General features: G+C 39.9%; 1 protein-coding gene and 1 pseudogene across 2 annotated transcripts in view; both read right to left on the reverse strand.

Moving 5' to 3' along the window:
- Window positions 1–1,928, reverse strand: part of LOC147604371 (uncharacterized) — a 59,824-nt gene extending 57,896 nt beyond the window's left edge. The window contains exons 1-4 of the mRNA XM_086795443.1: window positions 1,664–1,928; window positions 1,513–1,585; window positions 1,366–1,431; window positions 730–861 (exon numbers count right to left, since the gene is read on the reverse strand). Of these exons, the coding sequence (XP_086651569.1) occupies window positions 733–861; window positions 1,366–1,431; window positions 1,513–1,585; window positions 1,664–1,878 (483 nt within the window). The 5' untranslated portion in view covers window positions 1,879–1,928 and the 3' untranslated portion in view covers window positions 730–732. The remainder of the gene's footprint in view (window positions 1–729; window positions 862–1,365; window positions 1,432–1,512; window positions 1,586–1,663) is intronic.
- Window positions 1,929–15,175: 13,247 nt separating this feature from the next.
- On the reverse strand, window positions 15,176–18,952 carry LOC147604373 (putative metal-nicotianamine transporter YSL6; annotated as a pseudogene). Its single transcript, XR_015265475.1, has 7 exons — window positions 18,482–18,952; window positions 17,760–17,940; window positions 17,568–17,665; window positions 16,944–17,081; window positions 16,591–16,780; window positions 16,318–16,438; window positions 15,176–15,998 (listed from the first exon to the last, which is right to left on the reverse strand). The product of XR_015265475.1 is annotated as a putative metal-nicotianamine transporter YSL6 (transcript).
- Between the last annotated feature and the right edge of the window lie 398 nt (window positions 18,953–19,350).

Below are 19,350 nucleotides of genomic sequence, written 5' to 3' on the forward strand. Positions count from 1 at the left end.
GTTCATCCTCTATCAATCATTATTCCAAGTAAATCCAGTACCACCCACTACCAACCTTGTCTTAGATTGGAAAGGAAGGAATAGAGCACCTTGCCCCTCCACAACACACATGAGTCTTTGGGGCAGCTGTTTCTGGCACCCCCCTGCCCATGCCCTCTGTAAACCACCTCTCTGATGGGCTGCTTCTGAGTGCCCCTTCCTTGGCACTCCTTGAGCAATTTGCCACCTTCTCTCTAGCATCTTCCTTCACCCACTTGCCAGATTCTTTGTTGCCCATGCTTGTTCACTCTCACACGCCAATGCCCCTCCACGCAGCTGTAACCCCCCATATACATGTGCATAACCTCTCTACACTCACTCAGTCGTTCATTGGCCACATCCCTTCTATGAGGGCTCACAAAGGTACGCTAAACCCTAAAACCGTCCTAAACTACCTCGTGAAGCCGTGACACATGCATCTGAAGACTCATGCATGTGACACCTAGTGAGAGCTCTTCAAAGATAAGAGATTTGAGTGGAGGGTTAGTAACAAGGTCATACATATTGGCTTCCAAGCTCGGAAAGGTGAAGAGAAAGCTGTTGAGAATGCTCTAACCAATATTGACGTATGCACTTGTTCAGCCATGCAAGAAATCTATGCCAAAGCTTTTGTTTTTATATACTGAAGGCTCCTAAGTAGCCACAACACAAACCACAAAATCATTGACAAGCTGCCCTTGTAGTACGTACCTCTTATGAAGTTTCTCCACCTTTATCCACCTTGCCTTGCACAATGTCTCCATCTTCCGCCAATGCTTCCTTTATGGCTTCAACTAATTCCTCCTGATCTCCATCCGCATCCCGCTGCTGATTCCCTTTCACCTGCAGTTTACAACCCCACAAAACTTAACCTGAGCCATGAACTAAGAATAGAGATAGCAACCATAAACTAAACCTAGCCTTAATCCTACAACCTAATCCCTAGACCTACCCTTACACCCTACCTAATTTTTGGACCTACTACACCTATCCTAAACCATTAAACTAACCTAAGCCCTAGATCTAACCTAAACACAAAACGTTTAACTTAACAGCCTACAAAAGATGATCAACGCAAAAATTATGGCAGAGCAACAGATTCAAGCCACGTGACCAGCCATTGACAACCCAAAGTAAAACCTAGACCTGACCTGAGCCCTAAAACAGGGCCTAAATTAGTCTAAACCCCAGACCCGATAGATGCCAATCTAAAACCTATACGACATCTAAGCCCTATACCTGTCTTTAAGCCGAACCCTGCACCAGACCTAAGATCTATACCTAATCCAAACCCTTACACCCTTGAACCTAACAACCTATGGAAAAATGGGAGTTTCCATACATTACCTTGCTATTGGGAGCATGCTTTTGGCCTAGAATTTCCACGGTGTGCAGAAACACGTGCTCTTCTACCTGCACACACGGACGGGTCTTAGTCTTCCAACATTGCTACAACACATGAGAGGCTCGCCGTTAAGAGCTTTTACTACTTACCTGGAGGCGATGGAGCTCATCAGAAACCTTGCGATGCATCTGAGTGAGCACGGCTTCTTCCTCTTCAAGAAACCTGTGACAACGAAATCAATTCAGCAACATAACACAAATGCAAAGGCTGCGTTTTCTCACAGAAAGTTTTGAGGCGAACCTGAGCATGTCAGGAAGAGAGATGGCCTCCATGGTTACATCGCTTTGCACTCTTTCCTGGTCTTCTCTTGCAGATTTGGCGTGACTATGTTTAACACGACTGGGTTTGGCATCGCTTTGCACTCTGTTCAGGCTTGGTTTGGCATGGCCTTGCATAGGTTTAGGATTAGCACGGCCTTGCACTCTATCAAGGCTCCCTCTCATGAATTTCGACATGGTGAAAATTATCGGGACGAAACACTCAGCTTCGCATTGAAAGGGTTTAACAATCAATTTGAAGCTACTTATTCAAAAATTGTTTCATATCAAATTATAAAAGTTCTATATGTGTTCAAGTCAGAGCTCACCTTGGGCTTGCTGAACCATGTGTCGTTGGGTCTTGCCTTCGAGCGGCAATGCAACTCCTCAATGTGGGTATGCTACCTCATCCATCCCGTCCTCACTAGGTTGTCACACATGAATGCTCCTTTTCCAAGAGGGTGAAGGAAGAGCTCTCTTTGCCAAAGTGGAGGCAAATAGAGATTGGCCTTCGTGGTGGTTCTCTTTCACACAAGGTGGGGGAAGAAGAACCTAATGAGAGGGAGCAACCAACAAGCAAACCTATGCAAGCAAGCACGCATTTAGCATGCACGAATCCAATAGCATACATGTAAGTAAGAATAGAGAATAGAAGGGCTCACAAGAATTCTATTGCAAGGGAATGAATGGGTATTGCTTAGTGTCAGCCCCACCCCAATGTGTTTCTTCTCCATTTATCATCTTACATTAAGCTCTTTACTAGTTATATGCTCAGCCCATAGTTATGCACACACACACACACACACACACACACACACACACACACACACAAAGAGAGAGAGAGAAGCTCTTTACTAGTTGTATGCTCAGCCCATAGTTATGCACAGAGAGAGAGAGAGAGAGAGAGAGAGACTTATAAAAGATGTTTGAACCTTTTATAGTTTTTATATATGGCTTCTTTGTCCAAAAAGGGGCATCCCAAGAAAGATACATTTCAGCTAAGCATATCTGCTGCATTATCTCAAAAGAGATAAGTATAAGGAGATGTGTTAAGATCAACAACATCTATTTCTTTCAATGCTCCCAATGGATTGTAGGACATTGCATCGAGTGACATTGGGTCTAGTTTGAATTTAGACTTTAATGTCCATTTGGAGAATATGGGTGACGAAGCTAGAGAAATATTACCTATTTGTCATGCCTCACCTCTTTCTTATGCATTAAGAAACTTACATGAGATACAAAATCAATATGATACTCATGAAATGGGGTTTGGTAATAATGAAGCTGCCAAAAAATAAAATATCAACATTCATATAAAGAACATTGAAAGATGTATTTTCAATGAAGTTAGCTAATGCATGATGCTAATGAACGAGAATGGATACATTGTCTTTGGTGTACATAATCCAGAATGTTTAATGTGTTTACCATAGTTGAAAGATGTATTTTCAATGAAGTTAGCTAATGCATGATGCTAACGAACGAGAATGGATACATTATCTTTGGTGTACGTAATCCAGAATGTTTAATGTGTTTACCATAGTTGGTACCACGGTCTTACAAAAGCCTTCCTTAGAAATCCATCAACAATCCAATGGATACATTATCTTTGGTGTACGTAATCCAGAATGTTTAATGTGTTTACCATAGTTGGTACCACGGTCTTACAAAAGCCTTCCTTAGAAATCCATCAAAAGGCTAGAGTTATGTGGACAGAAAAAGAGAAGAGGATAACTATGCCACTTGAAAAGCGTATACAAAACATCAAGGTGAAGAAGAAAAGAGGGCTTCAAGGGTTAAGTTGCTTATTCAAGTGGTTAAGTTGCTTATTCAAGTGGTTAAGTTACTTATTCAAGTAGTTTAGTTGCCACTTGAAAAGCATATATAAATGTTGCATCAGGGTGAAGAAGAAAAGAGGGCTTCAAGGGTTAAGTTGCTCATTTAGGTGGTTTATTTCCTTGTAAATATCGAGGAGTTTATGTTTTTTAATATGTCAAATGTTCCTTTACATCAATCATATGATGTTACCTATATTTTCTACATATGCAACAAAACTTTTTCTAGAAGCTTGGCATATTTTATTTTATTAGAAGATTTGTGCTGAAATTTTGGAGAGTCCATTCTTTTCTTTGATGGTGAACGAGAGAACATACATCTCATGTGATCATCAAATAATTGTGTCACAATAGGTAGTTGGTCCCATCAAACTTATCCTTAGTGGAAAGTATCCCAAATACATCACTGCTTGTCATTTTACCTGCAAATAACTAATCTCTAACATAGAATGTAAATATCCCAACTACATGCATGTATCGTCAATGCCCAATGTATGCAACCGAAATGGCTGCTAGTGGATCACTACTGATGATGGAAACTTGTAAAGTGTATGAAAAATTACAAAGTGCAGAGTATGGAAATGATACTTAGTAGGAATGAAATCAATGATAATGTTGATGATGTTGTTAAAGATGATGTCGGCCCTGTCTGCACACCAAATGCTGCTGCTATTATGTAGAAAAGAGAGAGATTGCACAACTTAAATAGTACTCATATTATGATAAGAAATTGCCACTTACATGCTTTTATAGGAATCAAGCCTCATCTTTTGATCTAGACCTTAGTAAGGGTTGTTCACACCAACTAACTTCGAAATCCCAATATCCCCTTTGAAGAGATAGAGGTGATGCCTGGATAACCTTCAATAGTCTCAATACTCTAACACTAGCAAAGAAACAAGACATGTTCCCCACAGAGGCATAGAAGCATGCCTCAGGGGATCATGTAGCATGGCTCAATGCGAGGGAATTCAGAGGCCAAGTCTTGCCTTAGGATTGGGAGATAAAGACAGCCTACATTAGTATACCAAAGCAAACCCCCCTCTCGCTCTATGCAGAGTAAAGAAACAAATACCTTATAGCCCCTAGTGCTTTATAACAGTGAATTCCTCGAGCAAAAGAGGCCACACAGCTCTATTGTAGCTATGTTTGATGTGACATGCATCAACATCTCACGATCTTGACTCCCCAAGAAAAGGGGTGTCAAGTAAATGTCAAGGAATGCAGTAAAAAGAGTCGAAGAAGAAAGCAATTGACTTGGATAAATTTTTACGTTGGAGGAGTACACATAGAGGGTACACCTTTTGCCCATTGCCCATGCATGTCACCTGAATACTTCACTATGGGTATCTCGTTTTTTTAAACATCTCGTATCTCATGGCATGCACGAACACATGCACCTGCAACTAACATTGTTAACACCAACTCTCCCAGGTACATCATTGGATGGATGGGGGGACCATGGCAGGTGCCAGTATCTTTAAGAGCTTCAATGCATGGAGAACCATTGATCCTATCGGTATCTTCAAGAGCTTCAATGCATGGAGAACCATCGATCCTGTCGGTATCTTCAAGAGCTTCAATGCATGCAACCTCTATTTTGCCTCCTACATTAACCTCTATATTCCAAATATGGTATTACATTGATGACATTTAATCCATGATGAGCATGTTACAAAGAAAAGAATGGACTCTACATTAACCTCTATATTCCAAATATGGTATTACATTGATGACATTTAATCCATGATGAGCATGTTACAAAGAAAAGAATGGACTCTCCAAAATTTCAGCACAAATCTTCTAATAAAACAAAATATGCCAAGCTTCTAGAAAAAACTTTGCTGCATACGTAGAAGTATAGGCAGCATCATATGACTGATGTAAAGGAACATTTGACATATTAAAAAACATCAACTCCTCAATATTTGCAAGGAAATAAACCACCTAGATGAGTAACTTAACCCTTGAAGCCCTCTTTTCTTCTTCACCCTGATGCAATATTTGTATATGCTTTTCAAGTGGCAACTTAACTACTTGAATAAGAAACTTAACCGCTCAAATATGCAACTTAACCCTTGAAGCCCTCTTTTCTTCTTCACCCCGATGTAACGCTTTGCATAGTTATTCTCTTCTCTTTTTCTATCCACATAAGTCTAGCCTTTTTATGTTCCTTAGATTATTGTTGATGAATTTCTATGGAAGGCTTTGTAAGACCGTGGTACCAACTATGGTAAACACATTAAACATTTTGGATTATGTACATCAAAGACAATGTATCTGTTCTTGTCCATTGGCATCATGCATTAGCTAACTTCATTGAAAATATATCTTTCAACGTTCTTTATATAAATGATGATATTTTGTTTTTTGGCAACTTCATTATTACAAAACCTCATTTCATGTGAGTATCATATTGATTTTGTATCTCATGTAAGTTTCTTAATGCATGAGGAAGAGGCGAGGCATGACAAATAGGTAATATTTCTCAAGCTTCATCATCCATATTCTCCAAATGGACATTAGAGTCTAAATTCAAACTGGACCGAATGTCACTTAATGTCACTTAATGCAATGTCCTACATACCATTGGGAGAATTGAAAGAAATGGATGATGTTGGTCTTAACACATCTTCTTATACTTTTGTCTTTTGAGATAATGCAGCACATATGCTTAACTGAAATGTATCTTTCTTGGGATGCCCCCTTTTTGGATGAAGAAGCCATATATAAAAACTATAAAAGGTTCAAACATCTTTTATAAGTCTCTCTCTCTCTCTCTCTCTCTCTCTTTCTCTCTCTCTCTCTCTCTCTCTACATAACTATGGCTGAGCATACAGCTGGCAAAGAGCTTAATGTAAGATGATAAATGGAGAAGAAACACATTGGGGTGGGCTCTCCAATCTACATCACCCTCTATATTCCAAATATGGTATTACATTGATGACATCTAGTCCATGATGAGCATGTTACAAAATATATATAAATAAAAAAGCTTGCATGTATAGCTTATAAGTCTCTGCAAAGGGGCCTAAATCGTGATTACACTTGCAACCTTTTCTCATCCACTAGACTCCACCTTCAAGTTTTAGCACATTGCCTATAAAATTCCTTCATAAATCATGTCACTTCCAAGTAGTTTGTTGCCTAGTGAACAAAATGGCTAGTTGCTGGTATTACCTTGATAGTGCACAAAACATCCATACCTATTATTTGTAATGAAGAAGAAGAATGGAAACCTATTATTACCTTGATAATAGTTTGATGAAGGGGCTGGGAGCCTTAACAACACTAAAGATGGTTCTTTCCACCAAAGACCATGATACTCGAGAGTTGAGGGCTAGGGGGATGCTTTTCTCACTCCTTAGGCCTCAACGCTAGTGGGAAGACCAAGGCTAGTAGGTGAGCTATTATTACCCTGACAAAGCATCAAAACATCCTATGCCTAGAGGCTGGATCTGACTCTTGAGTAGCAACATAACCCTGAGACCCTACATACCTACCGCCCTAGCAATGCGAGTCGCGACCCAGGTGAGAGGCAAGAGAGAGACGTGCAACAGCACATGCATGAAGGACTCGAGACTCGAGACAAGAGAGAGAGAGAGAGAGAGAGAGAGAGAGAGAGAGAGAGAGAGAGAGAGCATCTAATGGAGACAGGATACATCACCTAGTGATGCCTGTACTTTAGGTGAGAAGGAACAAGTGGATGTTTTGCTGTAAAGAGTATGGGAACAGATGGTGAGAGAAGGCATTGAGGATCCTGTGCAATATTTTTTAAGGAAAGAGATGCCGATGGTGGTACCTCTCATTGATTGGCTTTTTGTTTTTTTTAATAGATTATGAAGATTGCTCTTTGGAATGTAAAAGGTGTGTGTTCACCGTCTAAGAATTATCGCATGTGGCGTACTATGTTTCAAGTTCAATGGGATATGTTTTGTGTTGTGGAGCATAAACAACATTCCATGGTTGGACAAGTGTATGATTACAAGGAATTTTGTGTGTTTTATAGTGGACACCCCACTACACAATCAGGGGTCATGAGATTGCAGTGAAATCTCAGCTTAAGCCATCATTGGTTATGTAGGATGTTCGGGGACGGTTCATTGTTATGGAAGTGGAGTTTATGGATGAAACATTATGGCTAATGGTGTTGCACAACGTCGTCAATTATGGGATGATTTATGGTGTTTGTGTGCAATACTGAGCCTGGCTTTGTGTTAGGCAATTTTAGTGTATGTGAATTGCCGGAGCATGCTTCTACACCTCACTCTATTATGGATGGGCCGGAGAGGCTCAGTTGGAATGTGTTTGCCAATCAAGTTTTGAAACAAGATATGTGGTCATGGCTACACCCCCATGAGAGAGGATTTACATTTGCCAATCAAGTTTTGAAACAAGATATGTGGTCATGGCTACACCCCCATGAGAGAGGATTTACATATGCCTCTCAAAATTACGTGGGTAACGTGTTTTCCAATATGATCTGTTTCTACCAAAGAAAATGTCCATGTAGGTGGAATATAATCATATTTTGTCAGATCATTTCCCTTTGGTATTGGAGATGCATAGCCATTCTATGGATGCTTATAGGCCATTATTGGGAAAGTCTCCTCTTAAAGTTAACCATAATTTCTTGGCACATACTATTTTCCATCAGTTTATGTTACAGGTGTTACAAAACTTTCGAGACCATGTACTCTCTGTTGGGGTGTCAACTTGGGAGTGTTGCATAATCAATATTTGAAAGCTTGCTCGCTAGTATGGGATTCATAATACATCATATTTTTGGGAGAAGTTGCAGAACCTAGAATCGTTGTTGGTTGATTTGAACCAGGTGGTTCAAGAGGACGATTCTTGCCATGACATTGAGATAGTTATTGATTGGTTGTCCCATCAGGTTGTAGCATTATAGGAGAATCAATATGTGAGATATAAGCTTGCGGCTCAAATGGATGCCCTAACGGATTCTAATTGCCAGTCACATATGTTCTTTCCTCGTTTGTAGCAAAAGCATGCACGTGAGAATATTGTCAGGATGCAAGATAGGCAAGGAGTATTGATTACTGATCTTGCTTGTGTTCTAGATGTGTGTATGGACTTTTATCGCCATTTGTTGGGTCTGCAAAGTCATATCTCCTAATGTCATTGCAGCTAGAGAGTCTTTGTTTCACTTGGTTTGGCACTAGGTATCAAATGTTTCTGCAAATGAATTGGAAAGAGATATATTTGAGGATGAGGTGGAAGCTGTGTTGAAGCATTTGCCCAAAGGGAAAGGTCCAGGATGGGATGGGCTTCCCAATGAGCTTTCACGAAGTATGTCGATGAATTGAAGGCCTCTTTCACTTCTATTTTTTAGGAGGTGTGGAATATGAGTATCATGCCTGCAAGTTGGAAGATTAGGCTTGTATGTTTATTGCCTAAAGTTCCATCCCTAGTTAATCTATGTCAACGGAGGCCAATCACGTTAATGGGGGCCACGTATAAGATATTTGCAAAAGTCTTGGCCAACAGGTTGCAGCGATTTCTTCCTACTTTGATTCATCCAAGACAATATGGATTTGTTAAAGGTTGGAATATTTTGCATAATATATTGAATATACAAATTAGAATTAATTATGCAAGGGCTTCGAGGCAAGAGATGGTCAAATTGGAATTGATTATGCAAGGGCTTTGAGGGCAAGAGGTGGTTATGATTCAACCGGATTTGTTAAAGGTCAGAATATTTTGCATAATATATTGAATGTACAAATTGGAATTGATTATGCAAGGGCTTCAAGGTGGTTATGATTCAACTGGATATTGAAAAGGCTTATGATCACATTAGTTGGTCTTTTCTTTCATAGCTTATGTAGGCTATGGGATCTGGTCCTCACATGTCTTCTTTGATTTATACTATTAGCCAACATGCAATGGCTAGGGTTATGATTAATGGTGAGGTGTCTGAGCCCATTCATTTGACATGATCGGTCAGGCAGGGATGCCCACTTAGCCCTTTCTTGTTTATAATTGTTACACATTCAATCTTATCTTGACTAGATAAGCTAGTTGAGGATGGTGAAGTTGTAGGGCTTACACTTCCAAGAAGAGAGCATATGGTCGGCCATGCATTGGTGGCAGATGATTCTTTCATGTCATTGGATACTTTTGGTCTTGCCCATGACAAGCTGAAACAGCCAAAAGTGCCCATAAACAAGTTGGGGTACTACTTTGAAAGCAAAAGAATGAATGTCGTGTTACCTATCATTATATACAATGGCTTGACAACAGTCAAGGAGACTAAGAAATAAAGACTAAGGCCATGCCCCAGACCATGGGGGATAGTTGGAAACCAAAGGTAGTAATTGTAAAACTAATGCAAGCCATGAAGAGAAAATTGTTATCCCAATATACAATTCTTATAGGGAAAATAAACACCAAGAAGGTTATCATTGCCTGATTGGGAGACCCAAAAAGGCGAAAGAAGATTCCAATATACAATTCTTATAGGGAAAATTGTTATCCCAATATACAATTCCTATAGGGAAAATAAACACCAAGAAGGTTATCATTGCATGATTGGGAGACTCAAAAAAGCTGAAGAAGATTCCGAAACCCTATAGAAAGAAGCATAAGCCCAAAAAAACACATAATGTACGAGGGAAAGAAGTAGAGGATCTGAAAATATTCGGGAGACTAGTTTGAAAATAGAAGAGAATCTTAAGTTCGGATTTACCCATAAGGCTTTGTGTAGAAACTAGAAGCCTTATTCTAGGAATACATGGATGTGTCTTATTTACATATATATGTGATCTCTTGGAGGCCTTACTATATATAATAGGAAGTTTGATTTACATGACTATCATGGCAAGTTTTAAAGAACTACTATGAGACGAGGAATTAGACAAGGATTCAAAACCTTGAGAATTAGCTTGCAGCACAGAAAGACACTCTAATGGAGAGGCAGTAGTACAGTTCATATTGTGGATAAAGAATCTTCAAGATCAGATGGTGGGCTAGCACAGGTGAATCAAAATTTTACTCGAAAATTTGGTGACCTCATTGAACACGTGGGTGTGCAACCCACCTCTTACTTTTGAGTTAACATGCAATGTTGGCGGAAAAGGAGATGTGTTTCAAAGCTAGAGATGGTAGTGATGTTGCATTCTCTACAAATGTAAAGAAAGGCAAGGGAAAGGAATCCAATAACCCCAATGCTTTTAAAAAGAAGAAGAAATCTACGGTAAAGTGTTTCTACCGTGTGATAAGCTTGGTCATGTGGTCAAATCATGTAGACTGAAGGAAGCATATGAGAAGAATGGCACTTTGAAGCTTTGGAAGAAGGAGTCTAGGAATAGTACTAAAGTTATTTGTGGCAATAGAAGAAATCTTTGTAAAGGTAAAATATTCCTCAACATCTAATGGTTTATAAATCATCGACAGTGGAGGATCTCGACATATGACTAGTTAGAAGTGCCAGTATTCTTCCCTCAAACTCGTGGGAGAGTTTATCTTGGTGGAAAAAATTGAGAACGATGCCAAATGCCCAACCATGGGTTCAGGTACCATTTTTTTTTTGTTTTTAGCATTGGTTATACTCTTATCTTTATGTTATGTCTAGAGAAAAGTGAAGAAAAAAAATCCATCCATCTCTCTTGTGTGCTTGTCTACTCTTGTGTGTGTGTGAAGAAGCTTGTACTCACCCCTCTCCCCTACATTATTCTCATGGTATCAAAGCATGGTATCAAAGCACTGGTTCTTTCTCTTAATAAGCTTAGGAGGTAAGAAAATGAAGCAGTACATGAAGAAGCTTGTACTCACCCCTCTCCCCTACATTATTCTCATGGTATCAAAGCAATGGTTCTTTCTCTTAATAAGCTTAGGAGGTAAGAAAATGAAGCAGTACATGAAGAAGGGTAATTCCATCTCTTTCCCTTTGATTCAAAAGCAAATATTTGTAGGTAGCTGCTAGTCAAGGATAGTAGAAGCAGCAAGTAGTAGGCATAGCAAGAGGGGGAAAGAAAGTGTTAACCCATTTTAGGATTAACATGAGTAGCCACTATAGTTATACATCAAATAATAAAGACAGAGACACCAAAATTGTATGATCAATCTATGAAGCAACAGTGTCCAAATCTAAAACTTGGATGGGCGCACTAGAAATGGTTTGACGAAATACATGTGGCAATCCTACTTTAAGAGCATGTGGCAATCCTACTTTAAGAGCATGTGGCAACAAGCAAAATTGATTGTAGCATTATATGGTAGTGAGGTGTGTGAACACATTTAGGACCGTCGGGTACTTTTTCCCTCACTAGGAGGTTTTTTCCCCCGTGCATATGTACACCCTCTTATCTACTCATTTTGGGGTGGTGAGAAGATAAAATTACCACCATCTCTAGCCTTTTCATACATCTCCTCCTCCCAGGAGGATAACACTAAACTTCTCAAAAGATTCATCACTTGATTGTTCAATGAAGTAACTAAGCCATTATATTTTTGGGGCAAGATCCGGATATAACAAAGTTTCACTTAACTTGTTGATCCCAATGGTTGCACCTGTCCATACAAATTATTGATCCTTGTAATGAATTTCTTTGTTTTTTCTATGTTGCTAATTGATTCTCAAGGTTTTGGATCCTTCTCTAATCCATTACTCCATAAATACACTCATGTATCAACTATGATAACATATGTTGAATTTTGAATATCAATGACATTGGTGACAACTACACATAGAAGAATATTTATAGTCCCTCTCCTCCACTGGAATTGCCGTGAATCCAGAGTTGGTTATGATCTCACTTCAAGCCCAGTGATAATCTCCCACCACAACTCATAAGAGTTCAAAATGGACCTCAAGTTTAAGTTTCAAAGTGTATGATTAGTTCCATCCATCTTACCATCATCAAATGGTGACGATCGAGCCTTTGCAAACTGCATTATTTACAGGTTAAGGGCCATTTCTCTAAATCTACTTCCAAAGAGCCACTTATCAAAAAGCTTTATCTAGAGAGACTTGTGAATTTACACAAATAGAAGAATCTTCCACAAGACAAACTCAATGCAAGAGAGATGGATAGCAATATTGAATTACTATTTGTAAACCAAACTACAAACTAATGGTGTATGTCCACCCATGCACTCTCGCAAGGAAGTCTAATGGTGATCTAGAAACTCACACTTATATGCATTGTACTTGGCAGGGTTTCATGTCTACATAAGTCATCCCATCCGGCCACCTATGTCCAAACCCACAATCCAAACTTGTGCTTGAGCATGCTCCAATGGCTACTCTATGAAGGGGGCCCTACAAAAATAGAGCAACCCATCACCCACATAATCACAATGACAAGATTGGAGCATTGATTTTCAACATATAAATTTCCACTTTTCATGCTAATTCCCCCGTAGTACCACTCTTGTAAGAAAGAAACTAAACATTAACTTTCACTTTTCATGCCAAGTCCCCATAGTACCACTTATGTAAGAAAGCAACTACTCTCCTGTCTAGATTAAATAGCTCCATTAGCCCATCAAGTGAACAACATGCTGACATCAGCATTGTATGGCTAGGATAGACACATTCAAAAAATACAAAATAAGTAATGTTTGCAAAAGCAACAATAGTATCATTGTACCACACCAAGCCAACATAACTAGCACACGTACAAATTATACATCAACCCAAATGTGTAGAGATATGCATACTTACATCATGATTATATAGTCATGTGCCTATTAAAGTCAATGTTCTATGGGCACTCGATTTATATGCATAGAAACTTTGAAACGTGCAAGAATAAGGTGGTGGTGGTGGTGAAGTGTGTGTTAAAGACCAAGCAAATACGTGTTGCCTTTTTGGAAGGTTTTGGGACTATGAGTTATTCGAAACATCTTGGGAACAAGGTACAAAAATCCTCAACATTGAAAGCCAACTCTTCAATAGTTTGTATTGAATTACTTTGTCCATGCCATATCTAAGGACAATGTATGTATGCCTCCACAAAGCATTGTATTCAAACTTCTCAGAGAAAAGAATACTTAAAAAAGGATGACTAGCATATACTTCAGTCCCAATGTCGTGTGTTCACGCACGAAGCACACATCAAATTCTTTGTTATATATGATCTGTGTTGATGATATTGAGATCTTATGGGCTAACCTTGTTATCTCTTAGCCCATTTTCACCACATTCATTGTTGTCTTTTTGTGCCTCCAATCTAATGGAAAGAACCAACCTGTGTAAAGTCTACATTATTTAGCATGTGGAGTAATCAACCCACTCAGGAGCAACATTTAAACAACTAGCACCATATGATGAGTTTTTGACACCAAGTAAAAGAGTTTGCATAAGGAAAAATGAAATTTTGACTTTCAAATGATGAAAAACATATGGATTAGAAAAAGGAATCATATGCATATGAGGAGTACATCTTTCTCATGTAAATTGAAGACTAACTCTTGATAGCTCACTAAAGATGACAAAAAAAATGGATTAGAAAAAGTAGTCATATGCATATGAGAAGTACGTCTTTGTCATGTAAATTGAAGACTATATAAAATCAATCATGATAATTCTTGATCTCTCACTAAAGATGATGTTATAAACTATACAATACAACACTTAGAATGGATTTTATTTTAAAACATGATTTATTTGAAGCAAATGATGTGATGGGATACACACCTTGGCACATGGCTATATAACATGTGCATGTGTGTGTGTGTGTGTGTGCGCGCGCGTGTGAGAGAGAGAGAGAGAGAGAGAGAGAGAGAGAGAGAGATGCATTTACCTCCAATTCTTGAGCTAATTTTGCAAGTTGGAAATGAAACACCAAAAGAAAGTTAAAACCCATAGTGATCAACTAGTGTGATTGCAATATTAGGAGGTGCATCATTTACAACTGGAGAATTGATTGGATTTGGCTTATGGGAATCCTTCTTGAGAGCTCTTTCGTCACAAAAAATTGCTCATTTTCCTTCTTTCCAACTGCCCAAATTTCAACCAATCTTATTGTCTAGAAATTGTGAATCATGACCTTTACATTAATGTCTTTGGTTTCTTGAGAATCCAATCTAACTCAAGTGTCGTAAGTCAATACTATCTATAAGTTGAGGCCTTTACTGTCTTTAATTTCTTGAGGATCCAATCTAGCTCATGTGTTGTAAGTCGTTATTGGATGGTTATATCTAGTTCGAACCTTGCTAGAACATGCATGTTTCTACTTGAATTTTCACATGTTTCAAAATACTCTCGTCCTATACCATTCTTCATGGAATCCACCCAAGTTTGAAAGTAATCATCATTCTTGTACCATCGTTTATGCAATCCACCCACTTGGATTTAAAAGCCAACAACTTTCTCAATCGAATTTCATAGACTATGACGATTTTCCTCTACTTCTATTTTTGGTTGTGACCTTTCACTAGTCTCCCAACACAAATCTTCCTTAACCTTGGCAACAATTTATTGCATTTATTGAGCCTCATCTCTATACTCAATTTAGTCTCTAAGACTACCAAGCAGTCTTCAAGTGCATGAAACCATCCATTGAGTGAATCATACTCTTGTTGATGCTTAGTTATCTATTTACAAATAAATGGACCACTCATTCCATTGAGTAATTAGGGAGCTTCTTGGTAACACCAAAGCATGTGCAAGCAATTTAACATTGCTCAATGTGCAATTTGTATGCAAGCTTTGGTGACACCAAAGCATGTGCAAACAAGATTCTTAGCATTGTTCAATGTGCAATGTATTGCATGTGAAACATATATACCGTATGCATGTGAACCCACTCTTGTTCAACCTTAAGCACCTTTGGAGCCACACTTGTTGGGATGAAAGAGAGATTTGACATGTGTTTACAATCAAGAAAACCTGGTTCCAACTGCTGAAATGCTTACTTGAATAAGTTCGTGTCTTTTATTTATTTAAGGTGTGACAACACTCCATCTCTCGGAAGATCACGGCATAAGGAGCAGGGTATTCTCCGTCTTCTTTCCCGATCGGAAAAGCTTTCCAAAAGATCCAAAATGTGGCCGGTGCAACAATGCAGCCAATGATTGTACCCAAAACTTGGCTGGCAAGCATGGACCTAGGAGAAGCCAGAGTGAGATAGCCTGTTTTGAAGTCTTGCATCAAGTCAGCAGCAGATGAGACGATAACCATTATCAGTCCACATGATACAAGGCCGACTATGACTCCACCTTGGCTTCCAGCCCAATATGAGAAAATGAAGAGGAAGAGCTTTCCATAACTGGAAATGAGGCTCCAATCAGTCATGCCACAACCATAGGCATTGCAGAAGCCAAGGATGGGAGCTACACAATAGCTCAGCAGAACATAGTACCACTTCATCTCATGGAAGATTTTTAGAATCACTCCGACGGAGATCACGCCAAGCCCCACATAGCACAATCCGGCTACCTTAAAAGGTAGCCTGTCTCTCAAGAAAAACTCAATCCTTATTTGCTCATCTAGTGAAGGCTCGGATCTTCCTGCTTACAAGGAAATGTGGAATTGTCAAACTGTAGCATGTGTGAAAAAATCTCAGATAGTTCAAATTTCAACACCCACACAGACCCACAGCCACCCCCACCCCTGGATGCCCATCCTAAGCACACCCACACATGCACGCCCACTCCCTGCCCCTGCCCCCGCTGCCACATGCACAACAACCACTCATGCACACACCAGCATGCACGTGTGCACATATGCCCATGCCTACACACAAGCACACACATGGATACACATTTATATGGAAGCAATCTTAAGAAATTTGTTGATTGGTGCATAAAGAATTGCCTTTGTCATTACCACTTGAAGGCAGCATGGACCTTTTTTTGTTTTGCTTATGAAGAGCTAAGAATGTCATGCAGGTGACTTTCACAAAGTTGTAGATACCGTCACCAAGAATAAGAGCAATGGCAATAAATACCTGAATATGTTCCACCCATATTAAGAGCACTAATTCAGAAAACAAGTTCATCAGTGTCTTTTTTCCCAAAAACCAAGTTCCCAATGCCTATTTTAAACAAGAATTGTGTACCATGCAAACACGTTGTGTAGGACCATATGAGAAATTCTTACCCTGTACCCATAGAGACCTTGTAGATTTGAGCCGGTTGCATCAGCTGGATACCAGTAGCCTGCATGGCAGCTGATAAGTGGCCATATCACAGCCCAAGACAAAACCCCTCCAAACAGCAGTGAGAAGTTAACAATATGAGGACAGATCATGCCAGCTCCCACATATGTCAAATTAAAGTCAAAATAGAACCTGTCATGAAGGTTAAATTAATCACACAAACATACATATATTAAACACACACTCATGCAGGTGCGCACACGCACTCAAGGAAATAGAGCAGAAACTTCAGAGTATGTTATTTATTAATGTTCTTCCAAAAAAAATACCAACTTCAAGAGAGGAGAAACTTTACTTGCTGTCATATGCTTTTATTCCCAGACTTGGAAACTTATCGAACCCACATTCCCCCTGAGGGCCACTGAAATTCCACTTGAAGAGACTGAAGAAAAAGCTTAAAGAGAAGTACTTTGCAAGGCATCTGATCTGTTCCCTGCGGCAAAAGACACCAATAAGGAACAAAACAGCTCTCTCTCTCTCTCTCTCTCTCTCATCCTTTAGAATCATCTTGTACCTTCCTCTTTTTTGTGTTGAGGAAGGTTCATTTCTTTTAATGACACCTTATGTTTGAGGGAAGTGGGGGGGGGGGGGGGGGGGAGATTGGGGGGATGTCAATCCGAACTCACACCCTTGTAGTAAAACTCAAACACTTTACCACTAGGCTACCCTCCCTCTTTCATCTTGTACCTTTAGTTATTAAACAAGTAGAGATGCTTTGAAAAATCAATAGTTTCCACCACCTAGAGAGAGAAACAGCAGAAAGCACCCCTGAAAAATCAATAGTTTCGACCACCTATTCAAAACAACAACACTATCCTCCTAGAGAGAGAAACAGCCAAAAGCAGCAGAAAACACTCCTGAAGCGAATCACCTCATTCTTAGAAAATCAACATGATAAGTTAACAACAAAGGGTCTTACTGAGCCTGTTCGAAACCATGAGGTGTAAAGAAGCTGTTGATTAGAACAGCGGTTGCCGTACCACTCGGATAAGTCAGCTTATAATCGACAATGAGGATCTGTGTACCAAAACACCCAAAAACCCTTATCAGCAATCCCAGCAGAATTGTCCTCAATCATGTTGCAATGTTTTGGTCATCACTAGCATGTTACCTTACTAAGAGGAACCGCTGCTACAAGGCCAAGAAAGCTGGCAGCACAAATGCGTAGGCAACTATCCAACCCAAACCTGGGTTCTTCACATCTGTAGATGTATCCACATGACTGATACCACTCGTATTGACAATGTCGCTCGTCCTCTGGTCCATTGCAAGGAGATAAGTGCTGAATCCAACTACAGAGTCGAGAAAAATGTTATACAATTATATGTTACATACAGGCCTAGAAATCCAAAAAAAATCGAAACAAAGCTTTTTTCATGCTAAGCTAAGGGGTCGATACTATGTGTTAATGCTATGCATGAAACCATCAGCTCTGATAGACTTCAATCAAAGATTACAAATGATAATAGGGAGATGCTGAATTTTAGTCAAAGCTGAGGATCCCTTCAAAACGTCTGCCTGCCAATCATTTCTTTGACCATATCGTAGGGGAGATAACTCGTCCGGAAGAAGGATGATATGCTATATATAGCGAGAGAGAGCATACCACTATAAGCTGAGGATCCCCTAACAACGACTGCCTATGATAAAAGGTGCTATATTGTAGGGGAGATGGTCCGGAGGAAGGAGGATATGCATGCTTATATGTGTATATTCATGCATATGCATGTGTGTACATATGTATATATATGGATATGTATATTCATGCATGTGTGTGTGTGTGTGTGTGTGTGTGTGTGGGGAGAGGGAGAGACAGAGACAGAGAGAGCATACCACTGTAAGCAACGCCATAGCAGGCGACGATGCAGGTCTGAATGACAGTGTTCTCCTGTCTGGTGAAAGGCTTACAGGCAGCTGCTGGAGCAAGGCCATCCATGTCCGGATGCAGAAGAAGCCAAGGAGGCCTGCAGAGATGTGGAGGGAGGGGATGATTCCCGTGGTGAGGCTGAGCTTGTGCACCACAATGCACAAAACCCCACGTATGGTAATCTGCGCCCGCCATGGGTAGAGGCAAAAATCTGCTCTACAGAAGCGCCCGCCATGGGTAGAGGCAAAAATCTGCTCTACAGAAGCCTGCTCGCCCTCTTCGTCTTCATCATCTTGTAGTTGTTGCTGCTGCGGCGGCGCCACTCTCTGTGCCCCTCTTTCTTGATCTTGTTCTTCTTGTTGATGTAAGCAATTGCACCGCACGAAGCTCCTTTCCCCTGCCTCTCCATTGTTGCCGTCTATGCGCCTCGTTTGCATAGAGTTTTAAAAATACGGGACGTTATAAAAATACACCAATACCCTTTGTCCCCCTACACATTTTATAAATACACCAAACCTTCCTTTTCCCCATGGAATGTCACCCTAGACTTACCTTAGAGTGTCACCCAGCCTCACACCCATCCGTGAGCATGACATCTTTTCAACATGAAGCTTGGTTTTGGGACAAAAATGGCAACATGTATTTATACTCTGTCTTGGGGAGGGTACTCTAATGTGCTATTGAATGGGAGAGTGGTGGGGCAGGATTTGAGATTAATAGGTATATTAGACAAGGCTGCCCTTTGGCTCCCCTTTTGTTTGCCATTGCCTCTCACCCACTGGTGGTGTCACTGGAGAAAGCCTGTAGAGCTCGGAGTATCTATGGTCTGAAGTTA

Source organism: Cibotium barometz, chromosome 62, assembly GCF_041138505.1.
Source record: "Cibotium barometz isolate CiBa-2024 chromosome 62, ASM4113850v1, whole genome shotgun sequence".
NCBI lineage: Eukaryota > Viridiplantae > Streptophyta > Polypodiopsida > Cyatheales > Cibotiaceae > Cibotium > Cibotium barometz.